At 42.3% G+C, this 27,418-nt stretch overlaps 1 protein-coding gene across 9 annotated transcripts in view; it reads left to right on the plus strand.

Annotated features, from left to right (window-relative positions):
* Nucleotides 1-26,708, plus strand: part of STARD13 (StAR related lipid transfer domain containing 13) — a 297,743-nt gene extending 271,035 nt beyond the window's left edge. For all 9 annotated transcript variants that reach the window (XM_061457525.1, XM_061457527.1, XM_061457524.1 and 6 more), the window contains 10 exons: nucleotides 477-1,855; nucleotides 3,245-3,418; nucleotides 5,457-5,616; nucleotides 9,125-9,323; nucleotides 15,783-15,990; nucleotides 16,829-16,943; nucleotides 17,674-17,895; nucleotides 19,825-20,042; nucleotides 23,271-23,447; nucleotides 23,822-26,708. In XM_061457525.1, the coding sequence (XP_061313509.1) occupies nucleotides 477-1,855; nucleotides 3,245-3,418; nucleotides 5,457-5,616; nucleotides 9,125-9,323; nucleotides 15,783-15,990; nucleotides 16,829-16,943; nucleotides 17,674-17,895; nucleotides 19,825-20,042; nucleotides 23,271-23,447; nucleotides 23,822-23,939 (2,970 nt within the window). In that variant the 3' untranslated portion in view covers nucleotides 23,940-26,708. The remainder of the gene's footprint in view (nucleotides 1-476; nucleotides 1,856-3,244; nucleotides 3,419-5,456; nucleotides 5,617-9,124; nucleotides 9,324-15,782; nucleotides 15,991-16,828; nucleotides 16,944-17,673; nucleotides 17,896-19,824; nucleotides 20,043-23,270; nucleotides 23,448-23,821) is intronic.
* The last annotated feature ends 710 nt before the right edge of the window (nucleotides 26,709-27,418 follow it).

Genomic DNA, 27,418 nt, shown 5'->3' on the forward strand with positions numbered 1-27,418 from the left:
GTTCTCACTGCAAAACTAAGTGCAGCACTGGGTATTTGCTGTCTAGGTTTCTTAAATGTCTCACACTGCTATAGTATCCAGCTACTTCCCAGTCTTTACTGTTCTTAACACCATCCCTGCAAGTCAGGATTCCTCTACTTGCTACTTGGACCTTTCAACCTCATTTTTTCCTAAACAGTCACTGTGGGCAGTTCAGTGCACAGGCAATCTGCCCTGCAGAAACCAAGAGGCATTGATGGAACTCATGAGCTCCCTAACATACAGCAGGATTTTATTCTTTACTTGTAAAGATTCTCGATTCAGTCTTTAGAATTAAATGAAAGATGCTGTTATGAAAGGACTGATGACCAATCTTTCATAAACTAGGATCAGGGAGACTTTACCACCTGTCATTCACACGGAACAGCACGATCACATTAATTCAAATAACAAGTAAAAGCACCTACTTTTAACATGTGCCACTTGCTGTTTTCCAGAGTGAAGATTCAGATGAAGAAGACCTTTGTGCTATCAGTAATAAATGGACTTTCCAACGAACTAGCAGACGATGGTCTCGGGTGGACGATATTGATGTTTTGCTTCACCGATCAGACAGACATGGATCTTCTGGGGACATTAAAATGAAAAATACAACAAGCAGCGAGAGCGTCCTCACAGATCTGAGTGAACCTGAGGTATCTTCTATTCACAGCGAGAGCAGTGGGGGAAGTGACAACAGGAGTCAATCCGGCATCAGCAGTGCTGCCAAGGAGACCTGCGACTGCTCTGGCCAGCATGATGTAGAAGGCACACTGGTGCAAGACTCCACTGTGATAAACACCGCCCTGTCCCCCAGGGACAACCTGAAGAATGACAAACCAACACGAACAAAAGCAAAAACCTTTCTAAAACGCATGGAGACACTAAAAGCAAAAGGTGTGCATGGAAAACTAAAAGGCTTGGGGAGAACGGATCCTCTAGAGATAAGTGGACCTGTTCTCCAATATGAACCAAAATCCTTGAAAGACATGCACTGTGTACAGATAGTCAATGGCGATCTCAAAAACTTGGGACAAAATTCAGTCAAAAGAGGACTTTCCTTTTCTGCCAAATCCAGCAGTGACAGCAGTCAGTCCGAAAACAGCAGCAGTGGGGTGAGCACACCGTGCCTGAAAGAACGCAAATGCCATGAAGCAAACAAGAGAGGTGGAATGTACCTGGAGGACCTGGATGTTCTGTCAGGAACAGCCTTACGGCAAGTGGTGGACCAAAACCGCAAAAATGAATTTCATTCCCAAGAGAGCTTGGTTGTGCATATTCCCAAGGATCACAAACCAGGGACCTTTCCGAAGGCACTTTCTATTGAAAGCCTCTCACCTACAGACAACAGTAACAGTGTAAACTGGAGGACAGGCAGCATCTCTTTGGGAAAGCAGAACTGTTCTACTCCAAAAGAGTCTGGATTGATGGCTTGCTGTCCTAAAGAGAGCAGAATTAGTATTTATGACAATGTGCCAGGTTCCCACTTGTATGCTAGTACTGGCGACCTCCTGGACTTAGAGAAAGATGTACTTTTTCCTCATTTAGATGACATTTTGCAGCACGTCAGTGGACTCCAGGAGGTAGTAGATGGCTGGTCAAAGAATGTGTTACCAGGTCTGCCAGTCGATGATGTGTCAGTCAGGGAATCTCCATCGTTGCCTTTCCAGTCGCCCACACAGATCACGCTTGATTTTGAAGGAAACTCTGTTTCTGACGGCCAGACCACACCGAGTGACATGGACAGAGATGGAACATCCCTGAATGAATCTGAAGCCACTGTTGTTAGGGACAGGAGAGACTCTGGGGTGGGAGCATCACTCACAAGGCCAAGCAGGTAGGTAGCAAAAATTTGTACACAACCCCATAGACTGTGAAATACAATATAATGGGAGTCAGAAGGTGCAGGGTATTATTACAGTTGTACTCATACTGTATGGGGATGGGGAGTTTCCAGGGAAGGGTGTGACTTTGGGAGGAGGGACATCCTGCTATGGAAATTCTTATGGCAATCATTGAAGAACTGGTTTAACAGAGCAAACTAAGGCATTTTTTTTTCTCTCAATCCACTGTTTACACACTATATGTTGTGAGATATATTTTCAGTTTGTTTTCTGAAGTTATGCACCCCAGTATTTATGCGTCAGTAGCCTTGTGCACTTTTTTTATGCACTGATCTGCTTAAAAATGTGTCCTTTTGTGCTAAAAGAGAATTTCCCTACACTGCCCCAGACCCTTATATGATGGCATGAAATGATGGTATACAATGAACTTCTTATTAAAAGTGAAAAGTTTGCAGACCTATTCTAAGTCAGGGGGATGAGTTGAGCTAAGGAAGCATGGCCCTGGGTAAAGGCCTTTTTAGATCCATACTCCTGTGTATAAGGTGGCTTTGTATGTGAAAAAGCAGTGAGAAAATACCTGGTGTTTTCTGTTCTGCCATCAGTCTTGTCATGTCCTCAAAGAGGATTCTGCTGTGCCATGGTTTATTGCTGCCTTTGCTTGCTCACCACCATCACAAGCAAGTGAACTCGAGGAAACTACTGAGTAAATGAGCAGTGCTAGGGTTTTTAGGATTTGAGCCAGAATTCATGTTTAGCAAAACAAGAAACTGAAAGGAGTTTTTTTCTGATGTATCCAGTATATAGAGAAAGTGCATTGGAGTAAAGAGAAGATGTGAGTGGCTTCATAGTTTTGTGGTTACAGCTCTTGCCAGGGAGACACAGGGTTCAATCCTTTCTCCAAAAAATCCTTCAGTATTTAATAACAGAGATATTTGGAGAACCTCATCTCCAAATACCTTGGTGGTCAGGCCAGTCCCCTGGGAGGTGAGGGACCAGGCATCAAATCCTGGTTCTGAGTCAGGGAGAGAACATTTGAATCTGGATGTCCCATGTCCTGTTAGAAATGTGTGGGCTAAAGGGCATAGCAGGCAGCACTGCTTCCCTCAGTACACAGACAGGACCCACACTCACTTGTGAATTTAAAAGTAAAAGTCAAAACTTGGGCATTTCCAAAATGAAAGAGATTAAGCAAATTGTTTTATTTGTCTCCAAGCTACATTTTCTTTCACTTGACAGATCATGAACTGTAATGTGTGTATGTTTATGTATATTTATATATATTGCCCATCACTGGGAGTGAGTGAACAAGTTACCTGACTGGGTTTAAACCACGACACCATCTCACAGTGTACCATCTTTTTCTATTGTTTCCTTTGCTAAAGGCGATTACGATGGCATAGTTTCCAAATCTCTCATCGCCAAAGCCACTCCATCGCATCACTTCACATCAGCAATCAGTCAGCAGCCCAACTGAATCTGCTGCAGAAATTCTCTCTGCTTCGCCTTACTGCTATCATGGAAAAGTACTCCATGTCAAATAAACATGGCTGGACTTGGTGAGTACCATCAATAACTGGAAAAAAAGATATTTTTAGAAGGAAATAGTTTCTCCTAATTCTGTTATTCTAATAGTAAATTCAGTAAATTCAATTAGGAGGAACAATTTACTTCAACTGTAGAATTTGAAACTGTCCTTTTTAATCCATCGCTGCCTAGGGAGTCAGTGACAAAGTCAGAAATAGATCCTGGATATTTGACTTCATTCCTGTTCTGTAACAGAGAGACAACCCTGTCTAACAACACTCCAGTTACAGAAAAATAAACAGGAGTAAGAGAGAGTGATTAAAAGTAGGAAATGTTTACAGCAAGTCTTCCCCAGAATTCATTTCACTATTTGAAAAGAAACAGCTGGTGCTGATACCTCATGTATTTGATATTGTTTTGTTTGTGCTTTAAAAGAAGGGTTAGAACAGTTATGGGACTTTGCAAATCAAAAGATGCAAGTGTCAGCCTAGGCCTGGACACGTGTTAGGGGGAGCTTGCAGCCTTAGCAGCTGTAACAGCTACCTGGTCACTCAGAGAGGGGAATGAATGCTGGCACTGTGGCTCCTTCCTTAGCAACATGCCACAGAAACCTGCATGTTTAATAGTATATGAACCCTGATGGGCCATGCAGACTGGTATATACAAGAACAGAAATGGGTGTAGACAGGAGATATAAGTATCTGAGAAAAAATCAAAAGGATAACAGACATTTTCCCCACTACACAGAGACCCTGAGTCCAAAACCAATATGACTTGACATTTACACTGTGATTTCCATGTTCAAAGCACTTGACCAAAGTCCTACTGCATTCAGCTGTGAGCTAGATAAGAGCAGTTTTCCTTTAGAAATGGACAAATAAATACAAGGAACTACAAATGAGATTCACCTCACTGACATCAGCCACTCCAAAAAGCTGTAAATCTAATCTAAGCAAGTAGGGTTGGCAGTCTGTGGTCAGTAGAAAATGACAGGCGCCTCATTCTATCCAAGGCTGAGGGTTTGGGTCACTCTGTAGGGACACCTCACTCTACAGTGCATATAAAGCCAGCCTGGACTGATAATTCTTTCCAAATCTCCATCAGAGAGCTAAAATTCATTAAGATGAGCCCTCAAATTACTGTTCTCCTTCGGTACAGCCCCCTGCAGCTAGCTGAAAATGCCTGTACTGAAATGAATCTCACCTTAACTAACTTCAAATAAGAAGACTAGAATAAAGCAAATTCTAGATTCTGGTTTGTGCAGAGATTTTCCCTCCTGACAAGTATTTCCTTAGTTTGTATAATCAGTCTCTAAGGATTTATAAGAGTGGGACTCTAAATAGCTGTACAGTTATATGCTTTACTCCTTCAGTAGGTCATTTCATCCAAGTTTTATCTCCTTCCCACACAGATGAGAACAATCTTTGTCACATTCAGGTCATACTCATCTTTTTTTTTTTTTTTAATTCCACTGCAGTAGTGACTCCCACAAAGGCAATCCAGTTTGTTCTCCTTTTCACCATCACTTTGGGAAGAAAGCAAGTTCACCAGCTTCACTCAAGTTACTCAACTGTAATAAATCATAAAACAACAGGATGAATCTGGAACATACAAATTTCCCACCATCATTTATTACTGTAAATTGTTAGTCAATAGAAATACTAAATCATGTAACCAGTAGTATAAAAATCATTCAGCATGTTAAAGGACTGAATCTCCTTTTCTTTTAGATACTCTCTCCACTATGCTTTGCTGTGCCATCCCTTTGAATCCCTAACAGATGCTATAAACCATGTTGGCTTCAGCTGGATGACAACTGCATAGTAAAAGTTGTTTGTTAGAACAGATTATTATGCTATATCTTAGAGCCAGGGGCCAAGTACTTTTAAAAGTTGTCAAGAAATCCATCAGTTATACTGATGGTAAAGTGTCCGTGTATTATGCATTAAACATCATTTCACCACCTTCATAAAAAAGGCCCTAGTCACCCCTTTCTGCCAGTAGTGTTACTCAGAGAGACTCTGTAAATACTCTGATACTTTCATGCAACCTGTTTATGTTAATTTTCAGGGCTGTGCCAAAGTTCATGAAAAGGATGAAAGTCCCTGACTACAAGGACAAGAATGTCTTTGGTGTGCCTCTGATAGTTCACGTCCAGAGAACAGGACAGCCTCTTCCCCAGAGCATACAACAAGCTCTACGCTACTTACGGAGCAACTGTCTGGATCAGGTACGAACATTACTCCAGGGACTTGGTTGATTTTTACTGAAAAGCCACCCTAAGCAAGCAGTGGTGAACCATTTTGTATGTGGTCCCAGAGTTATTCGAAGGTTGTTATGTCTCATGTTGTACCCAGTGATCTCCTCTAGTGATTTAATACTTGATGCCAATACTAATGGTTTTGAATTTTGAGATTTGTATCCAGCTTATCTGTTGAATTCATGCACCTGTAACAGTCTTGCTGATTTGTATGCTGTAGCCTACCTCAAAGAATGACATGAGATCTTCATGTCTATTGAATCAGACCTGGGAGGAGATCAGGACTCTCAGCTTCTACCAATATATCTGCACTGCTTATGCTTGACTGTTGCCACTGAGGGTTAACTACATTCACCATTTCACAAGATAGGGTACAAAAGGTTTTATTTACTTAGCAAAGAAAGAAACGTCCAAGAAGAGAGAGCAAACTCAGCAAAATATTCAAAGTATTCTGTTGACAAAGTCAGATGCATCCAGATAGAGTCAGGTCAGCAGGGGTTCAATGCCAAAGCCATTATGGTACATTTCCTTTTATAGTGTGCTTAGCTGCAACAGGCCAGGAGGGAGACCCTCATACTCAAAAGTATTTCAGATTTTTTTATTGCCTTTAGCTGTAGAACAGGGAAATACTGATCATGTTTTTACTGTTCTTCCCCTCAGGATGAGGGTATGTGTCTTTACAAACATAGAACTGGGAGAAACCCTCTTGAAGATACTATTCAGTCCTCTGTTATTTTTGACCTCATGTCATATTACCTCTTCCATAACTGCTTTTAGATAGCTGGAAGTACAAAAGGAGCAACTAGCATTTACTCCACAGACTTTGCTGGTTTCTGCAGCTCTGAGCACACAAAAAAGGTAGAAATAGCAGGTTCTGAATCTTTCCATTTTGTGATAATCATTCTGGTTGTTGTTCAGGTTGGTTTGTTGGGTGACAGTCATTTTACAGGAGAGTAAAAGTGAAGAGAGAGAAAAAGGTCTTCAGAGATTTGAGGCAGTCAAAAGGAATGCCCATAGCCTGTCTTAGACAAATATCTGCCCCAAGAGGGCAGCTTTACTTGCTGGGAATCATCATAGCTATGTGAAGGACCATTTCAACTCAGCTTGAGTTTCCACTGAGAGTGGAATTGAGAAAATGCTGAATAGAAAATGAAGGAAGAGTAGTGCAGATTGGGACCATTTAAAATACCTTTCCACCAAAAACCTTTCTAGGCTAAAACCCTCAGGGCAATTCAGCTTCTTCACTTTACAGTCACTCCTGTTTCTTCCATTTAATTCAGTCTCCTAATGCCCAGCCAGAGGTCTGAGCAGCCTCCGGTTTCTGCCAGAGTCTTGCTTATGTGTCTCTTCCATGGACTGCAGAAGGCAGTCTAGAGTCTCAACAGACACCAGAGATGTAGAATCAGGCACTTGTTAAAGCTGAGGTTGTTCGAAATTACTGTAAGGTCTGGCTCCTGGCCCTGAAATATCTAAGAGGGTATGGGGAGCCTCACCATTATTTGTAGGATATATTATTCAGTTTTCACTTGTGAAACAGAAACCACATTGCCTTTTTTGACTGCATCCTTATTTCTGTCACACATCATATGGCTACTTGCAGGGCAGATGATGCACAGTGTGAGGGTAGTAAAGAGATTGAGCCAGCCTAACGTCTGATAAATCACTAGATTTGTAGTCCCATTTTATTTACAGAATGAGTCTGTAATATTGCAAAACAGAGCCTAAACCGTCTTTTTTTCTATGAGGTGACTCTTTTGATTATAATTTTTTCCAAGAAAAAGGGAAATTGGAGTTTGGATAATTACCATTAATCAGAGATAGAGATTAGCAGACTGATGTGTAGCAGGAGATTGCACAGATGAGATTTGACATCTGACCATCTGACCCCTTGAATCAGACTTAGCTAGAAGGTTTTTAAGGGATACTTTCTATCAGAAAAAGAGAACTGAGCCTCTGCTCTGACATTTTCCTACCACATACCAAAACTGTTTTTTGTTTTGGTTTGTTTTGGGGTTTTTGTTTTGTAGAATTTTCATCTGTCCTTCTGCATCTTCAGCACACAAGAAAGAGAGAAAGTGAAAACCAGATTAAAAGAGCTGGATGCACTTTCTTATATTCTTTTATCAGAAAAAAGAGCAGAGCTTCACTTGTTAACAGAAATATAATACACTAGTGGATGTACACAGGGCACACTCCTGTTCTCTACTTCCTACAGATAAATTTAGCTCGCAAGTGGTGCTAAATTCATCAATAAGAAGACATAGCAGAAAAGTTGCCTCCCAGCCAGTCTGGTGTAGCAGCTCTTTGCCATACAAATAAATGCATTCCCTCACAGAGCTCCAAAGTGTGTGATTTATGTAATTAGTGTCATATATTTCTGAGTTAAGAAAAGTCCTAAATATAGGTGAGCAGCTGGGGGGTGTTCTAGGGAAAGGAGGGTCCTATCTGAACTCTGTGCTGGCAGAAGTAAGGGGAAAAAGGCCAGAAGACATCATTTCCTTGCCTTTACACATTTTTCTTGGTGGACTATGCCACACAGAAAGCTGAGCTGACCACCAGTCAGTCAGCAGGCAGAGACAAACAGAAGTCTATAATTCCAAACCTGAAATGTGCTTTTTTCTTAGGTCTTTCTCAGTATTTCAACTTTTCCCCTGCAAAACTGAGGGAAAGTAGTATTAACACTTCCCAAATGAAATACTGTAAACCCTTTTGGGAGTAAATAAGGTGGCTGAGGCTCAGGAATTCGCCCTGGGGGAATTCCAGTGGTGAGAAGGACATAAAAGGGCATCACTGCCTTGAGGGCATAATTTGAAGAATTACAGCTTCCTTTAGAGTAGAAAGCAAACAGGATAAAAATGTGTCTTAGTGACACAGCACAAGTAATCCCCTTTATGGCCCCTGCTTTCAAATTGGGGTTTTCAGTGAGATTTGGGGGAACTATTGTAAGCAGAGAGCATGAAGGGGAAAACATAGATTTGGTCTTGAGTGTAAAGCTCTACCAGGATGTGCTAGTCTTTTGCCACAGCATTTGTTACTTACCTGAGCGTAATATTTTCTTGTTAGTCTTCAAAATATGTACCCAAACAAACATGAGGAACCAGATTCTCAGCTGGAGTAAATCAACAGACAGTCACTCAAGCCAAGCAAGCTGCACTGATTTGTATCAGCTGAGCATCTTGCTTAAACTCTTTAAGCATCAGGGAAACCATATGCACTCTGAATTCTCTCTAGAATAGGACACAAGAGCACTAGCGTTATTAACTCCTACACTCCTGCCATGAGAGCAGGTGTTTGCCTGCAAGACTTGTGGGCAAGTCACGACCACTGCGTTTGTACTTTTTCCATGTTGTGCTTAGAGGAAAATAAGTAACCCAAGCTTTGGTCATGATCAAAGTCCCCTACAATGGATTTTATATAGAGAGAGATTCTTTAAGGTTTTTTTTGTTTCTTTACTCACTTCAACTTTGTGCCTTCTTAGGTGGGTCTGTTTCGAAAATCTGGAGTGAAATCCCGGATCCAGACCCTACGCCAGATGAATGAGAGCTCACCAGAAAATGTCAGCTATGAAGACCAGTCGGCATATGATGTGGCAGACATGGTAAAGCAGTTTTTCAGAGACTTGCCAGAGCCTCTCCTCACAAGTAAACTAGGAGAGACTTTTCTACACATCTACCAATGTAAGTTTCAATGTTTTAATTATTAGAAAAATTAGAAAATATTATATACTATATAAAAATACATTGTAACTAATTTTGGTATGTTAACACTATGTGGGTTTCTTTCTATTTACCTTTGAGATGCATCAAAGAATCTCTCTGCGCTCAAAACCTCTGAGAGATTTTTAGAACCACCTAAAGGTTTTGATATCAAAATACTAACAATTTTCATGGAAAGACAGCATTCAAATGTTGAGAACATTTGAAACTATCAGCCTTGCAATCAGAAAGAAGCCACAGGGACAGGATGCCATGGACATGCCTCTGGAGCTCAGATAGTCTTTTCTTCAATTCTCCAGGATAAAGGGGAGGACCTTAAAAAGGCTAGGAGGACTAGTCAAGTTAATAAATGGTTAGAACAGTGGTGTCATAGTCAGGGGTTTGGGTATTTAGAACATGGGACCCAGTTTAGGAGTCTGGGTCTACTGGGGGCTGGTGGAGCTGGTCTGACAACAAAGGGGAACAGTGGTTTTGGTAGGAGGCTTGCCAAGCTGGTCAAGGAAGCTTTAAACTAGATGTGTTGGGGACGGGGGGCATCATTCCATCCCAACACATCCAGTCAGTTGCCAGCACCTATAATGAACGCTCAGAGCAATGTAGAGATATTCCAGCCGCTCCAGCCAATGAGTCAGCTTCATTTAGAGCTCAGCTCAGATGCCTCTATACAAACACCCGTAATACGGAGAACAAACAAGAGGAATTAGGGATGTGTGCACGTCTATGGGATATGATATCATTGGTATCACAGAAACATGGTGGGATGGCTCCTGTGACTGGAGTGTTGGGATGGAAGGTTACAGGCTCTTTAGAAAAGACAGGCCTGGCAGCTGGCGGGGGGGGGGGGGGGGGGGGGGGGGGGAATTGCCCTTTATGTTAGGGATAGGCTGGAGAGTATGGAACTCTGTCTGGGGACAGTTGAGCAGTTAACAGAGAGTTTGTGGGTCAGGGTTAAAGGGAGAGCAGCTATGGGAGACATTACTGTGGGGATCTGTTACAGATCGCCTGATCAAGGAGAACCTGCGGGTGAAGCACTCCATAGACAGACAGGAAAAGCCTCACGCTTGCAGGCCCTTGTTCTCATGGGTGACTTCAACCACCCTGACATCTGTTGGAAGGACGGTACGGCCCGGCACAAGCAATCCAAGAGGTTCCTCGATTGTGTAGAAGACAATTTCCTTCTGCAAGTAACAGAGGAGCGGACAAGGAGAGGTGCCATGCTTGACCTCATGCTCACCAACAGGGAAGGGCTCGTTGGAAATGTGACTCTCCAGGGCAGCCTTGGATGCAGCGATCACGAGATGGTCGAATTTGAGATCCTCAGGACAGTGAGAAGAGTGTGCAGCAAGCTCACTGCCCTGGACTTCAAGAGAGCAGACTTTGGCCTCTTCAGGAACCTGCTTAGTAAGGTTCCATGGGATATAGCCCTAGAGGGCAGGGGGGCCCAAGACTGTTGGACGATATTCAAGGATCACCTGCTACAAGCTCAGGAGTGCTGCATCCCAACCAGAAGGAAGTGCAGCAGGAGGGCCAGGAGACCTCCTTGGATGCTGAGGAAACTTTGAGGGGAAAAAAGAGGCTTATAAAAGGTGGAAGCAAGGACAGGCAGCCTGGGGAGAGTACAGAGATGTTATTCGGGAAGCTAGGGACCAGGTTAGGAAAGCTAAGGCCCAGTTAGAATTAAACTTGGCTAGGGATGTGAAAGATAACAGGAAAGGATTCTATAATTGCTTTACAAATAAAAGACAAAATAGGGACAATGTGGACCCTCTCTGGAAGCTCTCAGGGGAACTGACTACCCTGGATTTGAAGAAAGCTGAGGTTCTGAATGACTTCTTTGAATCGGTCTTCACTACCAAAGGCTCTGACCAAACCACCCAAGTCTTGGAAGGCAGACACAGGGACTGTGAGAATGAAGACCTTGGGCCCACTGTAGGAGAGGATCTGGTTCGAGACCATCTTAAGAACCTGAACATACACAAATCTGTGGGACCTGATGAAATCCATCCGTGGGTCCTGAAGAAGCTGGCGAATGCAATTGCTAAGTCACTGTCCATTATATTTGAGAAATCATGGCAGTCAGGTGAAGTTCCTGATGACTGGAAAAAGGGAAATATAACCCCCATTTTCAAGAAGGGGGAAAATGGATGATCCAGGGAACTACAGACCAGTCAGTCTCACCTCTGTGCCTGGCAAAATCTTGGAGCAGATTCTCCTGGAAGGCATGCTGAGGCACATGAAAATCAACAAGGTGCTTGGTGACAGCCAGCATGGCTTCACTAAGGGGAAATCCTGCCTGACCAATCTGGTGGCCTTCTATGATGGGGCTACAGAACTGATGGACAGGGGTAGAGCAGTTGACATCATCTACCTGAACTTGTGCAAAGCGTTCGACACTGTCCCACACGACATCCTTGTCTCTAAATTTGAGAGACATCGATTTGATGGACGGACCACTCGGTGGATAAAGAACTGGCTGCATGGCCGCTCCCAAAGAGTTGTGGTCAATGGCTCAATGTCCGGCTGGAGACCAGTAACGAGTGGTGTCCCTTAGGGATCGGTGTTGGGTCTTGTTCAACATCTTTGTCGCTGACATGGACGGTATCAGCAAGTTTGCCAATGACACCAAGCTGTGTGGTTTAGTTGATACCCTGGAGGGAAGGAATGCCATCCAGAGGGACCTTGACACGCTTGTGAGGTGGGCTGATGCCAACCTCATGAAGTTTAACCATGCCAAGTGCAAGGTCCTGCACCTGGGTCAGAGCAATCCCAGGCACAGCTACAGGTTGGGCAGAGAAGAGATTCAGAGCAGCCTTACAGAGGACTTGGGGGTGTTGGTCAATGAAAAACTGAACATGAGCAGGCAGTGTGCGCTTGCCGCCCCGAAAACCAACCGTATCCTGGGCTGCATCAAAAGGAGCATGACCAGCAGGTTGAAGGAGGTGATCCTGCCCCTCTACTCTTCTCTTGTGAGACCTCACTTGCAGTATTGTGTGCAGTTCTGGTGTCTTCAACATAAACAGACATGGAACTGTTGGAACAAGTCCAGAGGAGGGCCACAAGGATGCTCAGGGGACTGGAGCACCTCCCCTATGTAAGACAGGCTGAGAAAGTTGGGGCTGTTCAGCCTGGAGAAGAGAAGGCTGCGTGGAGACCTTATAGCAGCGTTCCAGTATCTGAAGGGGGCCTATAGGGCTGCTGGGGAGGGACTCTTCATTAGGGACTGTAGTGATAGGACAAGGAGTAACGGGTTCAGACTTAAAACAGAGGAAGTTTAGACTGGATATAAGGAAGGAATTCTTTCCTGTGAGGGTGGTGAGGCATGGGTTGGAATGGGTTGCCCGGGGAGGTTGTGAATGCTCCATCCCTGGCAATGTTCAAGGCCAGGTTGGGTGGAGCCTTGGCTGACATGGTTTAGTGTGAGGTTTCTGTGCCCATGACATGGGTGTTGGAAGTTGATGATCTTAAGATTCTTTTCAGCCCTAACTATTCTATGATTGTATGACATAAAAAATGCAAAGACTTATGTTTTTGACAGATTTCTTTGAACTGTGGGCCCATTTCATAGAATCTCAGACCATTTTGGGTTGGAAGGGACCTTCAGAGCTCATCTAGTCCAACCCCCCTGTAATGAGCAGGGACATCATCAACTAGATCAGGTTGCCCATAACCACATCCAGCCTGGCCTTGAGTGTCTCTGCGGATGGCACATCTACCATCTTTCTGGGCAGCAGACATGCAGGCATCTCAATATAAGTGAGACTTCTGGGCATGGAGAATTGTTATTTGACCATAAGAACATGTGCCTTTGCAGTCCTTTTACTTGCCGTGACTTTCGATTATTTACCTTTTCATTATTGTCAGTAATGCCTACATGCAAGCAAAAAGCTGTTTTCATTTAGCTTTTATATAAGGATCTCACAGAGAAAATAAAAAAGCCAGTGGATTTCTTCATTTTGGTATAAGCAGCTTTCAGCAAGAACTGCAGCTCAAATGTATCAGAATGATGAAAATCCCTGTAAATCAGGAAATTACTGTGTATCTTTTCTCCAGACTTGAGAGAAATAAACAGTGAGGAAAATACTGAGAGGCCAGAGGAATTAGAATTTTTCCTGACAGTGTCCATTATGAAGGTCAGTCAGCCAGTGCTCTCTCAGATACAGAACAGCATACCCAGCCAGCCTAAGCCAAATAATTGGATGCACTAAAGAGAAGTGTGTCTAGTCTTCACTTGCAGACTAGACACTTCACTTGCAGACTGGCACTTTCATCTGCCAAAACAATAGAAAGCCATTTTTAAACACTGCATAATCCCAGTGCTAGGGAATTTATGTTACTTCTGTTGCCTTCCTTTACTGTAAAAATCTCTCTTATGGCACGTAGTCACTAATGTATTTAACATAACAGTGTCTTGCAGCTGGTAGAGAAATGCTGTGATCCTGCATGTGAGAGGCAGCACTGCAAATAAGTTCAGTGGACTTGGTCATATATGACATCTTGGGACAGAAGTGAACATTTGGCACCTAGTCCTGGAACATCATTTCCCCCTCTTCTTTCCTGATTACAAGTTGCAGTTCTTGGCTGTCTATGCATACATTGATAAGCTTTTTCAGAAAAGCAACAGCAACACTTAGCGATAATAAAATGGCAATCACAATTGTTTCTGTAGTGAAGAGGCCAAGGAGAGGATTGCCCACTAGAAGGACATGTTCTACATGTCCTTGGAAACAAATGACTTTCAGACTATTGTTTGATGAAAATTTGAAATGTCCTATCTTGGCACAGGAGAGACTGCAAGTAAACTACCACCTTGCCAAAGGAAGAGAGATGTGGCAGATCTCAATGTCACTGGTGGTGGGGAGCTCCCCAGGTCTGACTCGGGAGCCTGGCATTCGAATTCACAACAGCCATGAGGCTGAACGGTGAAAGGGTGAAACATCACTACCAGCTGACAGAAAGATGTAAATAGTGGCACAGGTGGACTGTAGTCCTATGTGGTACTGCAGTAGGAAGTCTGAAGAACTCTTTTTACACTGATTGTGGTGGGGGGAAGCTGCCAGGAAAGATTTTCTTCAACTGTACCAGTAGTTTAAAATATTTCAGGTAGACTTGAGGATGAGTCTCTTTAATCCAACATGGGAACAGGAAAAGATGAGCTCTTTAGACACTGGAGACAAATGTTTAGATTAAGAATTAGTAGTGAGGTTTTTTCCATGCAACCAACAACAAACATATTTTTCTGGTTTAGACAGTACTGACAAAACTCCTTTCACAGAAAGAAAAATGTCGAAAATTGCTGGGATACCAATTGTCTTTCGTAATGTCTCCAATTAAATAAATCTGTAGCTGGGAGTTTTTCTTCCTTTTCATCCAGTTTAAATAATTATTAATGTGAAGTTAGGAAGGATTTTTCCTCTCTCGGTATATTGGCAAAGGATTTCTGATCTTCTGGGGTGCACTAAAGATCTTTTTACATAACCAGAATGGCTTGATTTGCTGTAACACAGAGGCTTGGGGAGGAAGTGAATCATGTAGCAATCTATGTGGCATAGCATTGGTGAAACATTTTCCATTTCCCTAAAACTCTCAGTTGCCTAATGTTTATCTATGACTTGAAGTCTTCTCTATGCATCAGGCCCACTACTACACAGTGCAGGTGAGGAAGTACCAGAGATTATGTGGGGAGAAAAGACATGTTGCATGGATTTAACAAGGGCTCCTCTGACTTCTCGGAAAGACCTGGCCTTGTCACTTCTAGAAAATTGGAAGCACTGGACTGTGTTCAGTTTGTCATTCATGTCTGAAAGCTTTTAAAATAAAGTGCTTGTACAAGGCTAGCAGGCAGAGCTTAAAAGCTGGCTGTTCCCTCTACTGTAAATCTGCTTTTGTTCTTTTTCTGTTCAATTATATAGAGCATATGTAATACCCAGAGGATGGCTCCAAGTCTAAACTGAGAAAACTTATGGTAGTTTTAGAAATGGATCTGTCTGAAGTGCTATTTAGGCATATCCATTACTTTCATTAAACTCTTTTATGGTTTAGGACACAAGTAGAAGTATTTTCGTGAAGACTTTTGAACTGTCTTCCCAGGGGCAAAAAGAACTTGAAAAATACCATAGCAGCACTGAGTACTGCTCTCCCTTCATAAACTTTAAATGAAGTTCAGTCTCTTTTTAGGAGAACAGCCTCTCAAATGAACAGATAAATGTCATGCGCTGGCTAGCTGAACTATGCTTGATGGAGGAGAGGAGCAAGTACCATGGCCTTGCAGCAACCATCTCATCTTTGCCCCTTGGTCCCTTGTCATCTGCCTCTTCAGAGAGCCATTCCCAGAGTGTGAATGCCTGTGCTAATTCTGTCTTGTTGCTGGATCCCTATCTGATCTTACAATTGACCCACTGAACATCGCTTGCTTTTTCCCAGACGTCCCCAAGGAGCAGCGTCTGCAAGCAGTGCAGGCAGCCATCATGCTGATGTCTGATGAGAACCGGGAGGTTCTGCAGACTCTGCTATGCTTCCTGAGCGATGTCACCTCTGTGGAGGAGAACCAGATGACTCCTATGAACATAGCTGTTTGTCTGGCCCCTTCCCTCTTCCACCTCAATATAGTGAAGAAAGAAAGCTCACCAAGGTAAGTTTCTTCTCAATGCTATTAATAGTTATATCCTTACCACAAAGTGATGCTTCCAGTGTTTCTCAGGGTATGCAGGATAACATTTTCCAAAGCATCTGCTTTCCAGCACGTTACACAGGGCTTGGCTTCAGTGAGAGGGGAAAGCCTATGCTTCAGAGCCAGAAGCACACTTGTACATGCACGGAACATGTTTTCACAAGCCTGCAGGCATTTCTGGCTGTCTGTTGTGGATATGCAGTGCCTGCGTTCCATGCAGAGTGTCAGTGGGGTGCTAGTGAGTTTTGCATGAGTACTGTTGGCTTCTGTGAAGGGAAAGGGCCTTATTTTGCTCTGGTTGAAGCCAAAGACTGACCATATTTTAAAGGATTTTGATATATAGATTTTCAGTGAGTGATCTTACACTCTGCATTTTCTGGCTATGTTCTGCCACCTGGGGAAATAGAATTTTTTTCAGGCAACATCAAGATGGCATGTAACATGGTGAGTGAAGACTGAACAGGGCATGTATAACCAGTATCAGAGTAACATGTATAACCAGTGTCAGAGCAAGCACTTTAAGCAGTAACAATGTAAACCAGTGTACATCATGTCTTTTAGAAATCCATTTCAAAATGTACAGCACCTAATGTAGGACATGCATAACCTTCCCTGCTTTTACCTTTAGCTCAATAATATTTTAGGTAAACATTTTTCCTTTAAAAAGTCCGAGCAATCTGTGATAAATGAAAACTAAAGATAGGCTTTTCTCACTGATGTTATGAACATCCTGCTGGTGTTTGCTTTCATAATAAAAAGATACAGCTCTTTTTACCTGAGACACTGAATTCAATTACAGAGTCATACAGAAAAAATATGCAACAGGGAAGCCAGATCAGAAGGACCTCAGTGAAAACCTGGCAGCTACTCAGGGACTTGCTCACATGATAATGGAATGCAACAAACTTTTTGAGGTGAGTGGGAGACTCAAACGGCATTATTCATGGCCACATAATGCAGCATCCTTTGAAGTATTTATGTTTATGCTTACATTTTCTGTCTTGTACTAGCTCAGAGATTGATGGTGCCTCTCTTATTTGTAAACTTGCTTCATCTAAAGTTTATTTATCTCATTTCTGACTATTCCCTTCAAAGACATAGCTATTGAAAATGCAGGGTGGCAGTTTTAGGAATTTTTAGTCTAAATTCAAAATCTGCTGATTTAATATTTAATTTTATTATTATGCTTTAACATCTTAATTGAAACTTATTTGTCTCAAAAGGAAGAGCTGATACACTTTATTTCTGTGTCATGTAATAAAATCACATAGGGAGATGCAGTCATTCCTGCACCTACTTGCACTGTAGGTGGAGGAGAGATAATACTCGTATCTCCCTTCTCCAGAAGCACAGGATAAAATTTATGGTGTCTAAAGGAGTAACATGGGTGTATTGACATACAGCTGAACAGTCTAATATGGTTCTGCATGAGTACTGCTGTTCTAAGCCATGGACTGTTTCTTTATACTGCTTTGTTTTCTCATCTTGCATAAGAAGCAAACACAAATAGGTATCCATTTTATAGGTCATAGCTTACTGCAGTTGGACGCTGAATGGTGCATTATCCTTTAAACACATTGCCTTAAGGAGAAGTTCTCAGTGTAAGAACTTCCCTGTGTGTTTTCCCTCCCTTCTGTGGCACAGGTCCCACATGAGATGGTCACCCAGTCCCGAAACTCCTATGTAGATGCAGAAGTACATTCTCCCACCCTGGACGAGCTTGGGAAACAAGTGGATGAGGAAGGAGGGAACTATCAGACGTACCTAGAAAATCTCATGCAGAATCTCCAAAAAGAAGCAAAAGAGAAATTCAAAGGATGGGTCACATGTTCCAGTATAGAGAACACAGATCTTGCCTACAAAAAGGTAATTTGGGGAGACATGGAAGAAGCAGTAAAGAAACCAAAGCAAAATACATCCTAGCTACACGACACTCTGACTTGTCGCATGGCTAAATACATACCCTTCTGTCTGGTGAGGCACAGGATTTTTTTAAAAGGACTACCAAAAGCAATTTAAAATGTAAGATAAGTGATTCAAGTATGAGATTCCAGGAAAAGGCACACAAATCAAGCTGAAGTCTCCAAAATGGTTAAAGTGATACAGCACATAATACAACCAGAGAACAAGCTGAGACTTTAAACAACAGATAACATTGCCTGGGTAAGCTCTTTGGCTATCTCCTGTTGTTTGCCAGGAGTATGGAGAACACAGCAGAGCATACGTATTAAAAAAGCTCTTCAGGCTCTCCACTGCTTTACTTAGCCAGGCCAGCCACATGACCAGTTTTATCCCTGATCCTCTTATCCATGTTTCCAGTGGGTTTTTGTTATCTGCAACTTTTATGAAAATTTCTGAAGTTGTTCCTGGCTCCATCACTTCTGCAGGGGAAGCCAGACCACTGCAATCAGGAGAGTGCTGCAGGGTCCCTGCAGACAGTGGAGTTCAGGGCTAGTAGAAATGCAACGGCAAAACAAAGATCTGCAAAACAGCAGCAGCTAGTGAAAGGAGGGGATAGACTGGGGTGGGTGATTCTAGTTACTATGGGGAAGAACACTGGAAAAAGTGTATGATCTAGATGGTGAGGGGGCAGGAGGCAGAATTACCCGTTTGGGTAATGCAAACCCTCTGTTAAGGCAAAGAAATTGCAGTTACGCTGGTTTGTAGCCAGCTTCTGTGAGTGATGCCTCCAGTGAGGGACTGCAGAGGAGCCTGGGGAGGGAGTAGCAGGGCTCAGGTGAGACTAGGATGTGAGAAAGGGGAGGGAGTGAATAGGGGCATGCAGAGGTCTGGCATGTGAGAATACAGAAGGGATTGGGGACCCCTCGGGCTCTGGGGCAGGGGGACTGGGGAACTGGGAGCTTTGGGGAGTAGGAATTGTAACAACAAAATAATTTGAGGTGCAAGGTGGGTTTCTAGGGACACAATCCTGGGCCTGTGGGAGGCTCTGGAGGTTTCTGGAGTACTAGATTGATATGAGAGCACTCACATTGATACATGAGGATGCTACGGTAGGGAGGGGTTGGAAAATCAGGGCTTGCAAGATCTAATGATTACAGTTAACTTGTTTGCTGCCTGAAATCTGACCTCTAAAACCATGCAGAAAAGCTCTTTATGTGGAATTTAGGATATTCACCTCCTTCATAGCCCAGCACTTTGTGTTCCCGTTCCTGTGTGCTGTGAAGGTACAACAAGTAACAGGAACCATGAGCTAGGAAGAATTAGCAAGCAGTTTGTGGGTTACGTCTTTGAAAGGCATTTTCCCAATATCTCCCTTGCAGCTGTTTTGAGGAGCAAACATCTGTGTACCTGACACAAAACCGAATCAGCGTGTGTTCTGCTCTTCCATCAATTTACCAGGAGGGTTAATGGATCCTCAGTCCCAACTAGTGCATCAGATTGCCCAAGGTGGTAGCTTTACTCCAGCCCAAGGTTTCAGTCATTTCTTTTTTACTTCTACATACATTTTCTGTATTAACTTGGCATGCTTGGGGTTGAAAAAATGGCACACAAGAAATAATACAGGAACCCACTGGTACTATGGGAACTGTTTCTGGTATACACTGGTGTGAAAGCAGAAATCTGGCTTCAGTTTTCCATCCAGGACTAGTATGCAGATGTTTTCACATACAGTAAAGCAGCAGCAATAGCAATAATAGTAATGATTAGCAGGGAAATAGGCATGTTAATAAGCTTCAGTCAGACACCCATATCAAGACTTTGTCCTCAGTTATCCTCTGCTGACCATAGGCATATCATTCATGGGGGTTTATATTCTTTCTTGCTTTACTCCAGGTTGGGGATGGGAACCCACTAAGGCTTTGGAAAGCCTCAGTGGAAGTTGAAGCCCCCCCATCAGTTGTTCTGAACAGAGTGCTGAGAGAACGTCACCTCTGGGATGAGGACTTCTTGCAGTGGAAGGTGGTTGAGAGCCTGGACAAGCAGACAGAAGTTTACCAGTACATTTTGAATAGCATGGCTCCTCATCCCGTTCGAGACTTTGTTGTTCTAAGGTGAGCTAAAGGACAGTTCTTCAGTACCTTTGCTTCCTGCAGTGCATGCAAGGAAGATGCAGTCTTATCCCAGCTTTTGCATCTGTGTAATGGTGCTTCGAGAACTCTACTTCTGGACAGCAGTGTTTATTTCTCAAACTGAATTAGAATTGTTCACCTAGAGCATGCTGACCTTTCCTCTGATGTAATTTGAGCAGCACATACTCCTGAGGCCATAAATATCATTTCTTCCTTAGAACAGATGTCTGATAATAGCTGCTGTTCTCTCCTAGCTTTATCGTCAAAACAGACCAAATAGAACCCAATTGGTTTTTACACTGCTTTTGCCATTCCCTGGGGAATGTCTGATGTAGAAGAGCCAAATGTTTAGTAGAGAAGATAGTGACCTTTGTAAGCTAAGGTGGCTATTCGGTGTCTATGTATGTTGTTATTTTTGATTTGCAGTTGGAGTCTTCATAGACCAAGAAATGGTAACCCATAAAAATACTAATGTGGAAATGAACAAAAAAAGGCAGAAGATATGTATTCTGACTGTATTCCAGGGGATCACATCTCTCAAATGTGTAGTTGTGTACCAGTACTCCAATTTCAGTCCCAGTTCTGCTGTTCTCTGTCTGCCTGTACAGAACAGACCAAAAAAAATCCTCTTTTGCACCTTCTGCCTTTGAAATCCTGGCCCTTTGCTTGCTTGGAGCTATTGTGGAGCTGCTGACATATTTCACTTACAGGGTCAGTTCTGCAGTTATTTATTTCAGGATTTGTGCATTCCTGTTCCTTCTCTCTGCTTTCTTTGATTAAAGGGATGCGGCAAAGAAATACAAAGCAGTATTTATGATTTGTAATTATGATAGTACCTCCCTTTTATGAACATCTCTGTTCTCTTAGAGAATGACAGCATGCAGATATTGTCAGTATAAGGGAAGAATTATTGGCACTCTTAGGGAAAGATTTTAAAAATGTTTTCTGCAAGTTCTTTGTAATGTTAAAACACCAGTCCTCCCATTGCTTTATTTCCTTTGCCTTCCCACAGTATACTAGACTAAATTATTTTATAGTTAATATTCTTATATAATATTATTGACTTAAATCAATGATAAATTTGGCTCTCCACATAACACTGAGAAGATTGTCTGGCACCGGTGAGGAGGTTTTGATGACCGTAATTCTGTCCTCTTATTTGCCACTTAGTTCACACTATTAGGTTTCATGGTGGTTTGTGTTCTTTAAAGACCTGCTGTGCAGTCACATCACTTAAAGAAAAATCTTGCCATCAAGTTCTCATTCTTTTCACTAACCCAGGCAGAATGACCCCCAAGGACTGAAATACATATCATAAAACAGGATCCTGGTGGGTTTTTAAAGGCTAAAAACAGCTGTCAGGCAGATCTGTCAGATTCTGTTGTTTATCTCTTTTGATTTATATCATTAAGTTTACAGCAAGGTTTGACAACAATATCGCAGTCAGTTTGATACCTCATGATTGGTGGGAAGTGGGCAGTGAAATTACAATGCACCTCTGGGGACATGAATAAATATATTTTAACAGACAGCAGTTTTCTCCTTCCCAATCAAAGTTCTGGATGCAAGAGGATAAATTTAGTTGTTGTTTTATTCTTTCAATTCTATAGTCATAACAAGGGGATTAGGCTCCCTTAAGAATACTAATGGTAAGAGGACAGGGGCAATGTTTCATATGCCTGGGATCTGACACACCTCTTAGCTGCCCTGCAGAGGCATTGCTTTTCATTAAAGATTCCTCAGATGTTTAATGTACATTAAGTATCATGGCATCAATCTGAGTTAAGTACCATGCCTGTTTTTACTACTGTAAAATAGAGAAGTAGAAACTGGCTTAAATCTGTATAACCAGGAATAGGAATCATAAGTCTTCTGCAGTGTCTGGGTTACAATTTTCCACTTCATAAATGGCTCAAGTAAGTGCTGCCTGGTTACCAAAATAATACAGTCACATCTAAGCCCTGTGCAGGCATTCACAGTAGATGGTTCAGCATTTCACAGTAGAGCTGAGGAGTGATTTTTCTACTTTCCATGTGTTTCATCTGCCAAGATAGCTTATAGTTTTTATTAATGCACAGACACATGTAAAAGCTTCTGAAGTTTCAGAAGAAATATCTTCCTTCTTGAGTACAGCTCAGTTTAATGTATGAAAAATGCAGAATGTTAAAATTATCTGCTGAAGTCCAAACTTCAACAGTTCTTGAAAGCAGCTTACCTACTAAAACATGATATTCCCAAGGTAGCATTAATCCCTGTCTCAGAGAGTCCATGGCAAGGTGATGCAGATTACACAGCAGCACAGTGTGAATTTCTCGTTTCTTCCCACAGCATAGGAAAGCACAGACCTATCCTGTCAGGCTTGAGGCAGATGACAAAAATATGAGACAGCAGAATATGTAGAGAATGCTTACAGAACAACTGAAAAATGCACCACCAGAGGATTGGACTAGGTATTAGGAAAAAAGTCTTTACCAAAACGGTGGTCAGGCATTGGAACAGGCTGCCCAAGGAAGTGGTGGAGTCACCACCCCTGAAAGTGTTCAGAAGCTGTGTAGACAAGTCCCTCAGTGACATGGTTTAGTGGTGGACTTGGCAGTCTTGGGGTAAAGGTTGGATTTGATGATCTTAAAAGTCTTTTCCAACCTTGTTGATTTATGATTCTATTGCAGCCTAGGTCTCCTGAACTTGGTGGAAAACTTCTGCAGTATGTAAGGCTAGAAATTTGGAAGAAGGAAAAAATTAAGACATCTTGATTTTTAATTCAGGTGCCCTTGAAACATGTTGTGGGAGTTTCAGAAGTGAGTTGTAGAGAGGATTTCTGCTGTGCTAAACCGTATTTGTTTGTAAGTCTGCATAAGTACAGTGCAACATTTAAGCCTTTGCCGGATGCCTTATGCTCACTTTTATCTACTTTCCAAAACTTCTGTCTGTAGAAAGCCCTCTAAGACATAATGGTTGCAAAATGCTCATGTGGAGAAGCAAAACTTCTCCACCTGGAGTCTGCAGCAACAGACAGGTTGCCATTCACATAATGGTCAGACTCCCAGCTTGGAAACACAAAACTCTGCTGGGGACTCCTAGACAGTCCAGTGGCACTGCATGCACAACAAGGATAGGCAGGAAGTAAACTGTAACTTTCATTCTGGTTCTTACTTTTATGCCCAAAAGTTCCATTACTAAAGTGATTCTGTCTTGAATGTGTTGCTGCAGGACATGGAGGACAGATTTGCCAAAGGGGATGTGCATGCTGGTTGCCATCTCTGTGGAGCATGAAGAGGCTCCTCCTATGGGAGCTGTGCGAGCCATTGTGATGGACTCTCAGTACTTGATAGAGCCATGTGGCTCAGGAAAAGCTAGGCTAACACACATCTGCAGAATTGACCTAAAGTAAGTATCCCACCTGCAAAAAGCACATGTCCATTCAGCAGGGCAAAATCTGCCAGCTCAGGGATGGGAGGTGTGGGGAACAGAGCACGTGGTCAATGTAGCTTTGCTGTTTTGGAGTCTTTCTGCAGTCTTTTCTATCCACCAAGCTCTTTTCTCTGTTCAGCATCTACAGCTGTAACAATGTGACACAGCAATAAAATCTGCTTATTTGATTACTGCAAGGGAGAACTTCATAGTACACTTACAGTGACAAGTATGTAAAGTTCCCACCATTACCACTGGCAGCGGGGAGTAGGAAGCATGGCAAGCCTGTTCCTGTGGGCATATTTCTTGAGTGTTTGAGTTTCTCAATAATTCTGTTTCCATTTCTTCAGAGGACATTCCCCAGAGTGGTACAACAAAGGCTTTGGACATCTGTGTGCAGCAGAAGTTGCCAGGATAAGAAACTCATTTCAGCCTCTGATTGCCGAGGGACCAGAAACAAAAATCTGAGGGAGTGTTCTTGGGAGCATGTGAGCATAAATCGGGGACTGGCAGGAACAGGAATACTGAAAGCAAAGGTCTTATTTAAGCTGCAGAAATCTGACCAGACCTGGGTCTGTACAAAGCCAAAAGAGGAATTTTGTAGGAAAGTTCTTTTATTCTGGAGGCTTCACCTCCCCCCGCCGCATCCCTTCTATGTTAATTTCTATTATTGAAGTAAACATTTCTTCAGAGAGCTTCTATCATTAGTACTTTAAAATCAGACTATTGCCATTACTTGTGTGTCACATAACTCTGGTATTTAAAGGCTTCTAAGAAGCATATTTTAATTGTAAATAAAATATGTACAGTGTGTATATATTTATCTATATTATATCTATATATATGTATATGTATAAATTAATTATTTTGTATATAACTTAGTGCAAATCACTTACATAAGTTGGACCTTAAGTGAATCTGTCACTTGTTTCTTAGTGTGTCACTGCTGCATAAGCTGTGTTTGCTATTATCACAGGACTACCAGGCATAATCCGTGTGATAACAGAAACGCCTGTTCTCAAATACGTTGCGTGTTTGTGTATGCTGTAAGAAGGTACCTAGAAATAGATGTAGGAAGAATTAAAAGAACTAAGGAAGTAGGAGGTTACTCTGCATTAAAAAATAATGAGGATTGGATCAGTTTCACCAATAAATTATGTGGAAATGTAACTGAGATGATAGACATTTTGAAGGCCATTTATATTCAGCTGCAGAATTGTGACTGTTAGTACAAGGTGTTGTAAACTTACCTGTTGCCTTAATTATAATAATGGTATATGTGCCACTTGAGAACCTCAGTATGCACAGCATTCAAAGTAACTGCTCATTCTTGGAGAGTACAAGATAATGCTTTGTGTACTGAGGTGTCTGAAATCAGACTGGTAGGTTATTAAGCTGTAAATCTTTTTCTTTCTTTTCTTTCTTTCTTTTTAGCCTTTCGTCTAAGTTCTGAGTAAGTGTTTCTGTGTTGTCCTTTCCTTCTCCCATACAGATGGCTAATTGTAAGGAACTCCAAAGCAGATTTTTTGCATCTGGTGGACACAAAGACAGGCAGATGAACACCATTCTTTTTAATATTCTTACTATACAAATAACTAAACTTTTTTTAAGCTTTTAAAAACATCTTGGAGATTTAAAAGGCTAAATGCAGACTATATTTGGAAATATTGCTTTTATAGTAACAGCAAGCATTTTCATATTATAATGCACTGATCTGCATGATCCTGCTTCTGTAGGCATTGGTGGGAGCAGGATTAGCCCCTGATGATGAGGAGTAGGAGCCATTTAATCCTATTTATAATTTCATTTTCAGGGACCTATTATTTTGCTAATGGAACAATGCTTTAAAAGTAATAATAAGAATTTGTTGATGTTATCTTTGGAGCAGGGTTTCATTTTGTTTATAACTAACCGATGACCAAAAACTATATTACATTTATATGTAATGTATGTACAAGCCTGTTAATACTGTTGTTCATTAATCACAGTTGTTCACTTTTACTTTATTTATTGCTGCATAAACCAGCTGAGTCATTTATAACCAGTGTTTTAGCTCAGTCCTTCCAACAAAATCCACTAAGATTTAATATGAGGTCAATTAAGCAGGATACATTTCCTCCATGAAGCTACAGATTTTGTAGACTAGGCAGTCTCTTCAAAGCCAGTGCTTTGAATCTGCCCCAGGAATGCAGGCTGTGGGATGGACCTTGTGTGGCTCTTGATAGCTCTTAGAGCAAGTGGGACACTACTTGCCATTGTGCACACATGTAAGGGCTGTGCTGGTAGGGAACAACCCTGCAATCTGAGGAAGCAAGCTGATGGTAGCTTGGCATGGACAGGGGCAAGGTCTCCATGGAGCAGCAGGACCCCAGAAAGTCACTATCTTCCCCCCATGACCTGACTCACCCACATTTTATTGTGCAGCTCACAAGACCGGGGAGGTTGGCTGCCCCTGAGTTCCTGCCTTGAGTTTATGGCCAGCAACAGTTGCAATGTGCAATTATTGTGTGTTATTGTTGGGGTCTGGCAGTCACCAGCCAGCTGCAGAGCACCACTGCCCAGGTCCAGCCTTCCCAGGAGCAAGTGGTGGCTTGGGAGCTGGTGGGGCACAGCCAGTCCCCTGGTTCCAGTGGAGCTGCCAGTCCCAGAAAGCAGCACCTCCTCCCAAATGCCTGTAGCCAGGGCAGCAGGTTTTGTGATGGCTGTTTTCTGAAAACATGAGCTGAAAACATGAGCAATTGGAACACTTCTGCTACGTTAGTTTGCATTAATTAATACAATAATGCCTCAGTGTTAATGGGCACAGAACTTCTGGCCCTGGGAATGGCAATTTTCTGGCAGTAAATAATTTCTTGAGGAAATGAAGGGAAAGCCTGGACAGTGGTTTTATCCTGTCTGATAAGTCATCACTCAGCTGGAAGGAACCCTGTGGCACCTGCAGCCATTAGCAAGGTGGGGTTGTTCTCCTACCCTTGCAGAAGCTCTGTCATGTGCTTCTGGCATCTCCGAGCCATGTATCAATGACATAAGATTTCATTAAAATGCACATTATGCCACGTCTACCATTCAGCTACTACAGTATTTTGTATTGTTACATTGCCATTTGAGAATACATTATGATAATTACATTTTAAAATGTTATACCAATACCTCATATTTTTACCTCATCTGTTGGTATCAGTCATTAGGTGTAAATAAATAATGGAAGAGTTGAATAAATTTGCATACACTAAAGAATCACGTTTCCTCTGTGTGCTCATTTCATCCATGGGCAGAAAACAAAGCGGTACATTTAAGCTCTTGCTTTATTTATTGTAACCTCCTGTACACTAAACTCTGCTGATATAGGACTTTAATAATGATTTTAGGCTCAAAATGATATTGTTGCCCATTATACCTATCCTATAGTGTCCATAAATATACATGAACGTCATAACAAATATATGCTTTCCAAAGAAGCCATTAAGGTAGGATTGCTGACTTGAGGAAGTTAAACTCAGGTCCTCAACAGCATTTAGGTCCCTGACTCCCAATGAATTCCACCATGTTTCCGCAGCTATGTTCTTGTCAATAAACTAAGTCTAGGTTCATTAGAGTGACTTGAGCTGGGTTGCTGAATGTTAGGTTCACATAGAATCACAGAATAGTTAGGGTTGGAAAGGACCTTAAGATCATCTCGTTCCAACCCCCCTGCCATGGGCAGGGACACCTTACACTAAACCATATCACCCAAGGCCTCGTCCAGCCTGGTCTTGAACACCACCAGGGATGGAGCATTCACAACCTCCCTGGGCAACCCATTCCAGTGCCTCACCACCCTAACAGGAAAGAATTTCCTCCTTATATCCAATCTAAACTTCCCCTGTTTAAGTTTTAACCCGTTACTCCTTGTCCTATCACTACAATCCCTAATGAAGAGTCTCTCCACAGCATCCCTATAGGCCCCT

The sequence above is a fragment of the Pezoporus flaviventris genome, unplaced genomic scaffold, assembly GCF_033815535.1.
Source record: "Pezoporus flaviventris isolate CSIRO_AGI_PZ_B2104156 unplaced genomic scaffold, CSIRO_AGI_Pfla_v1 ptg000025l, whole genome shotgun sequence".
Taxonomy (NCBI): Eukaryota; Metazoa; Chordata; class Aves; order Psittaciformes; family Psittacidae; genus Pezoporus; species Pezoporus flaviventris.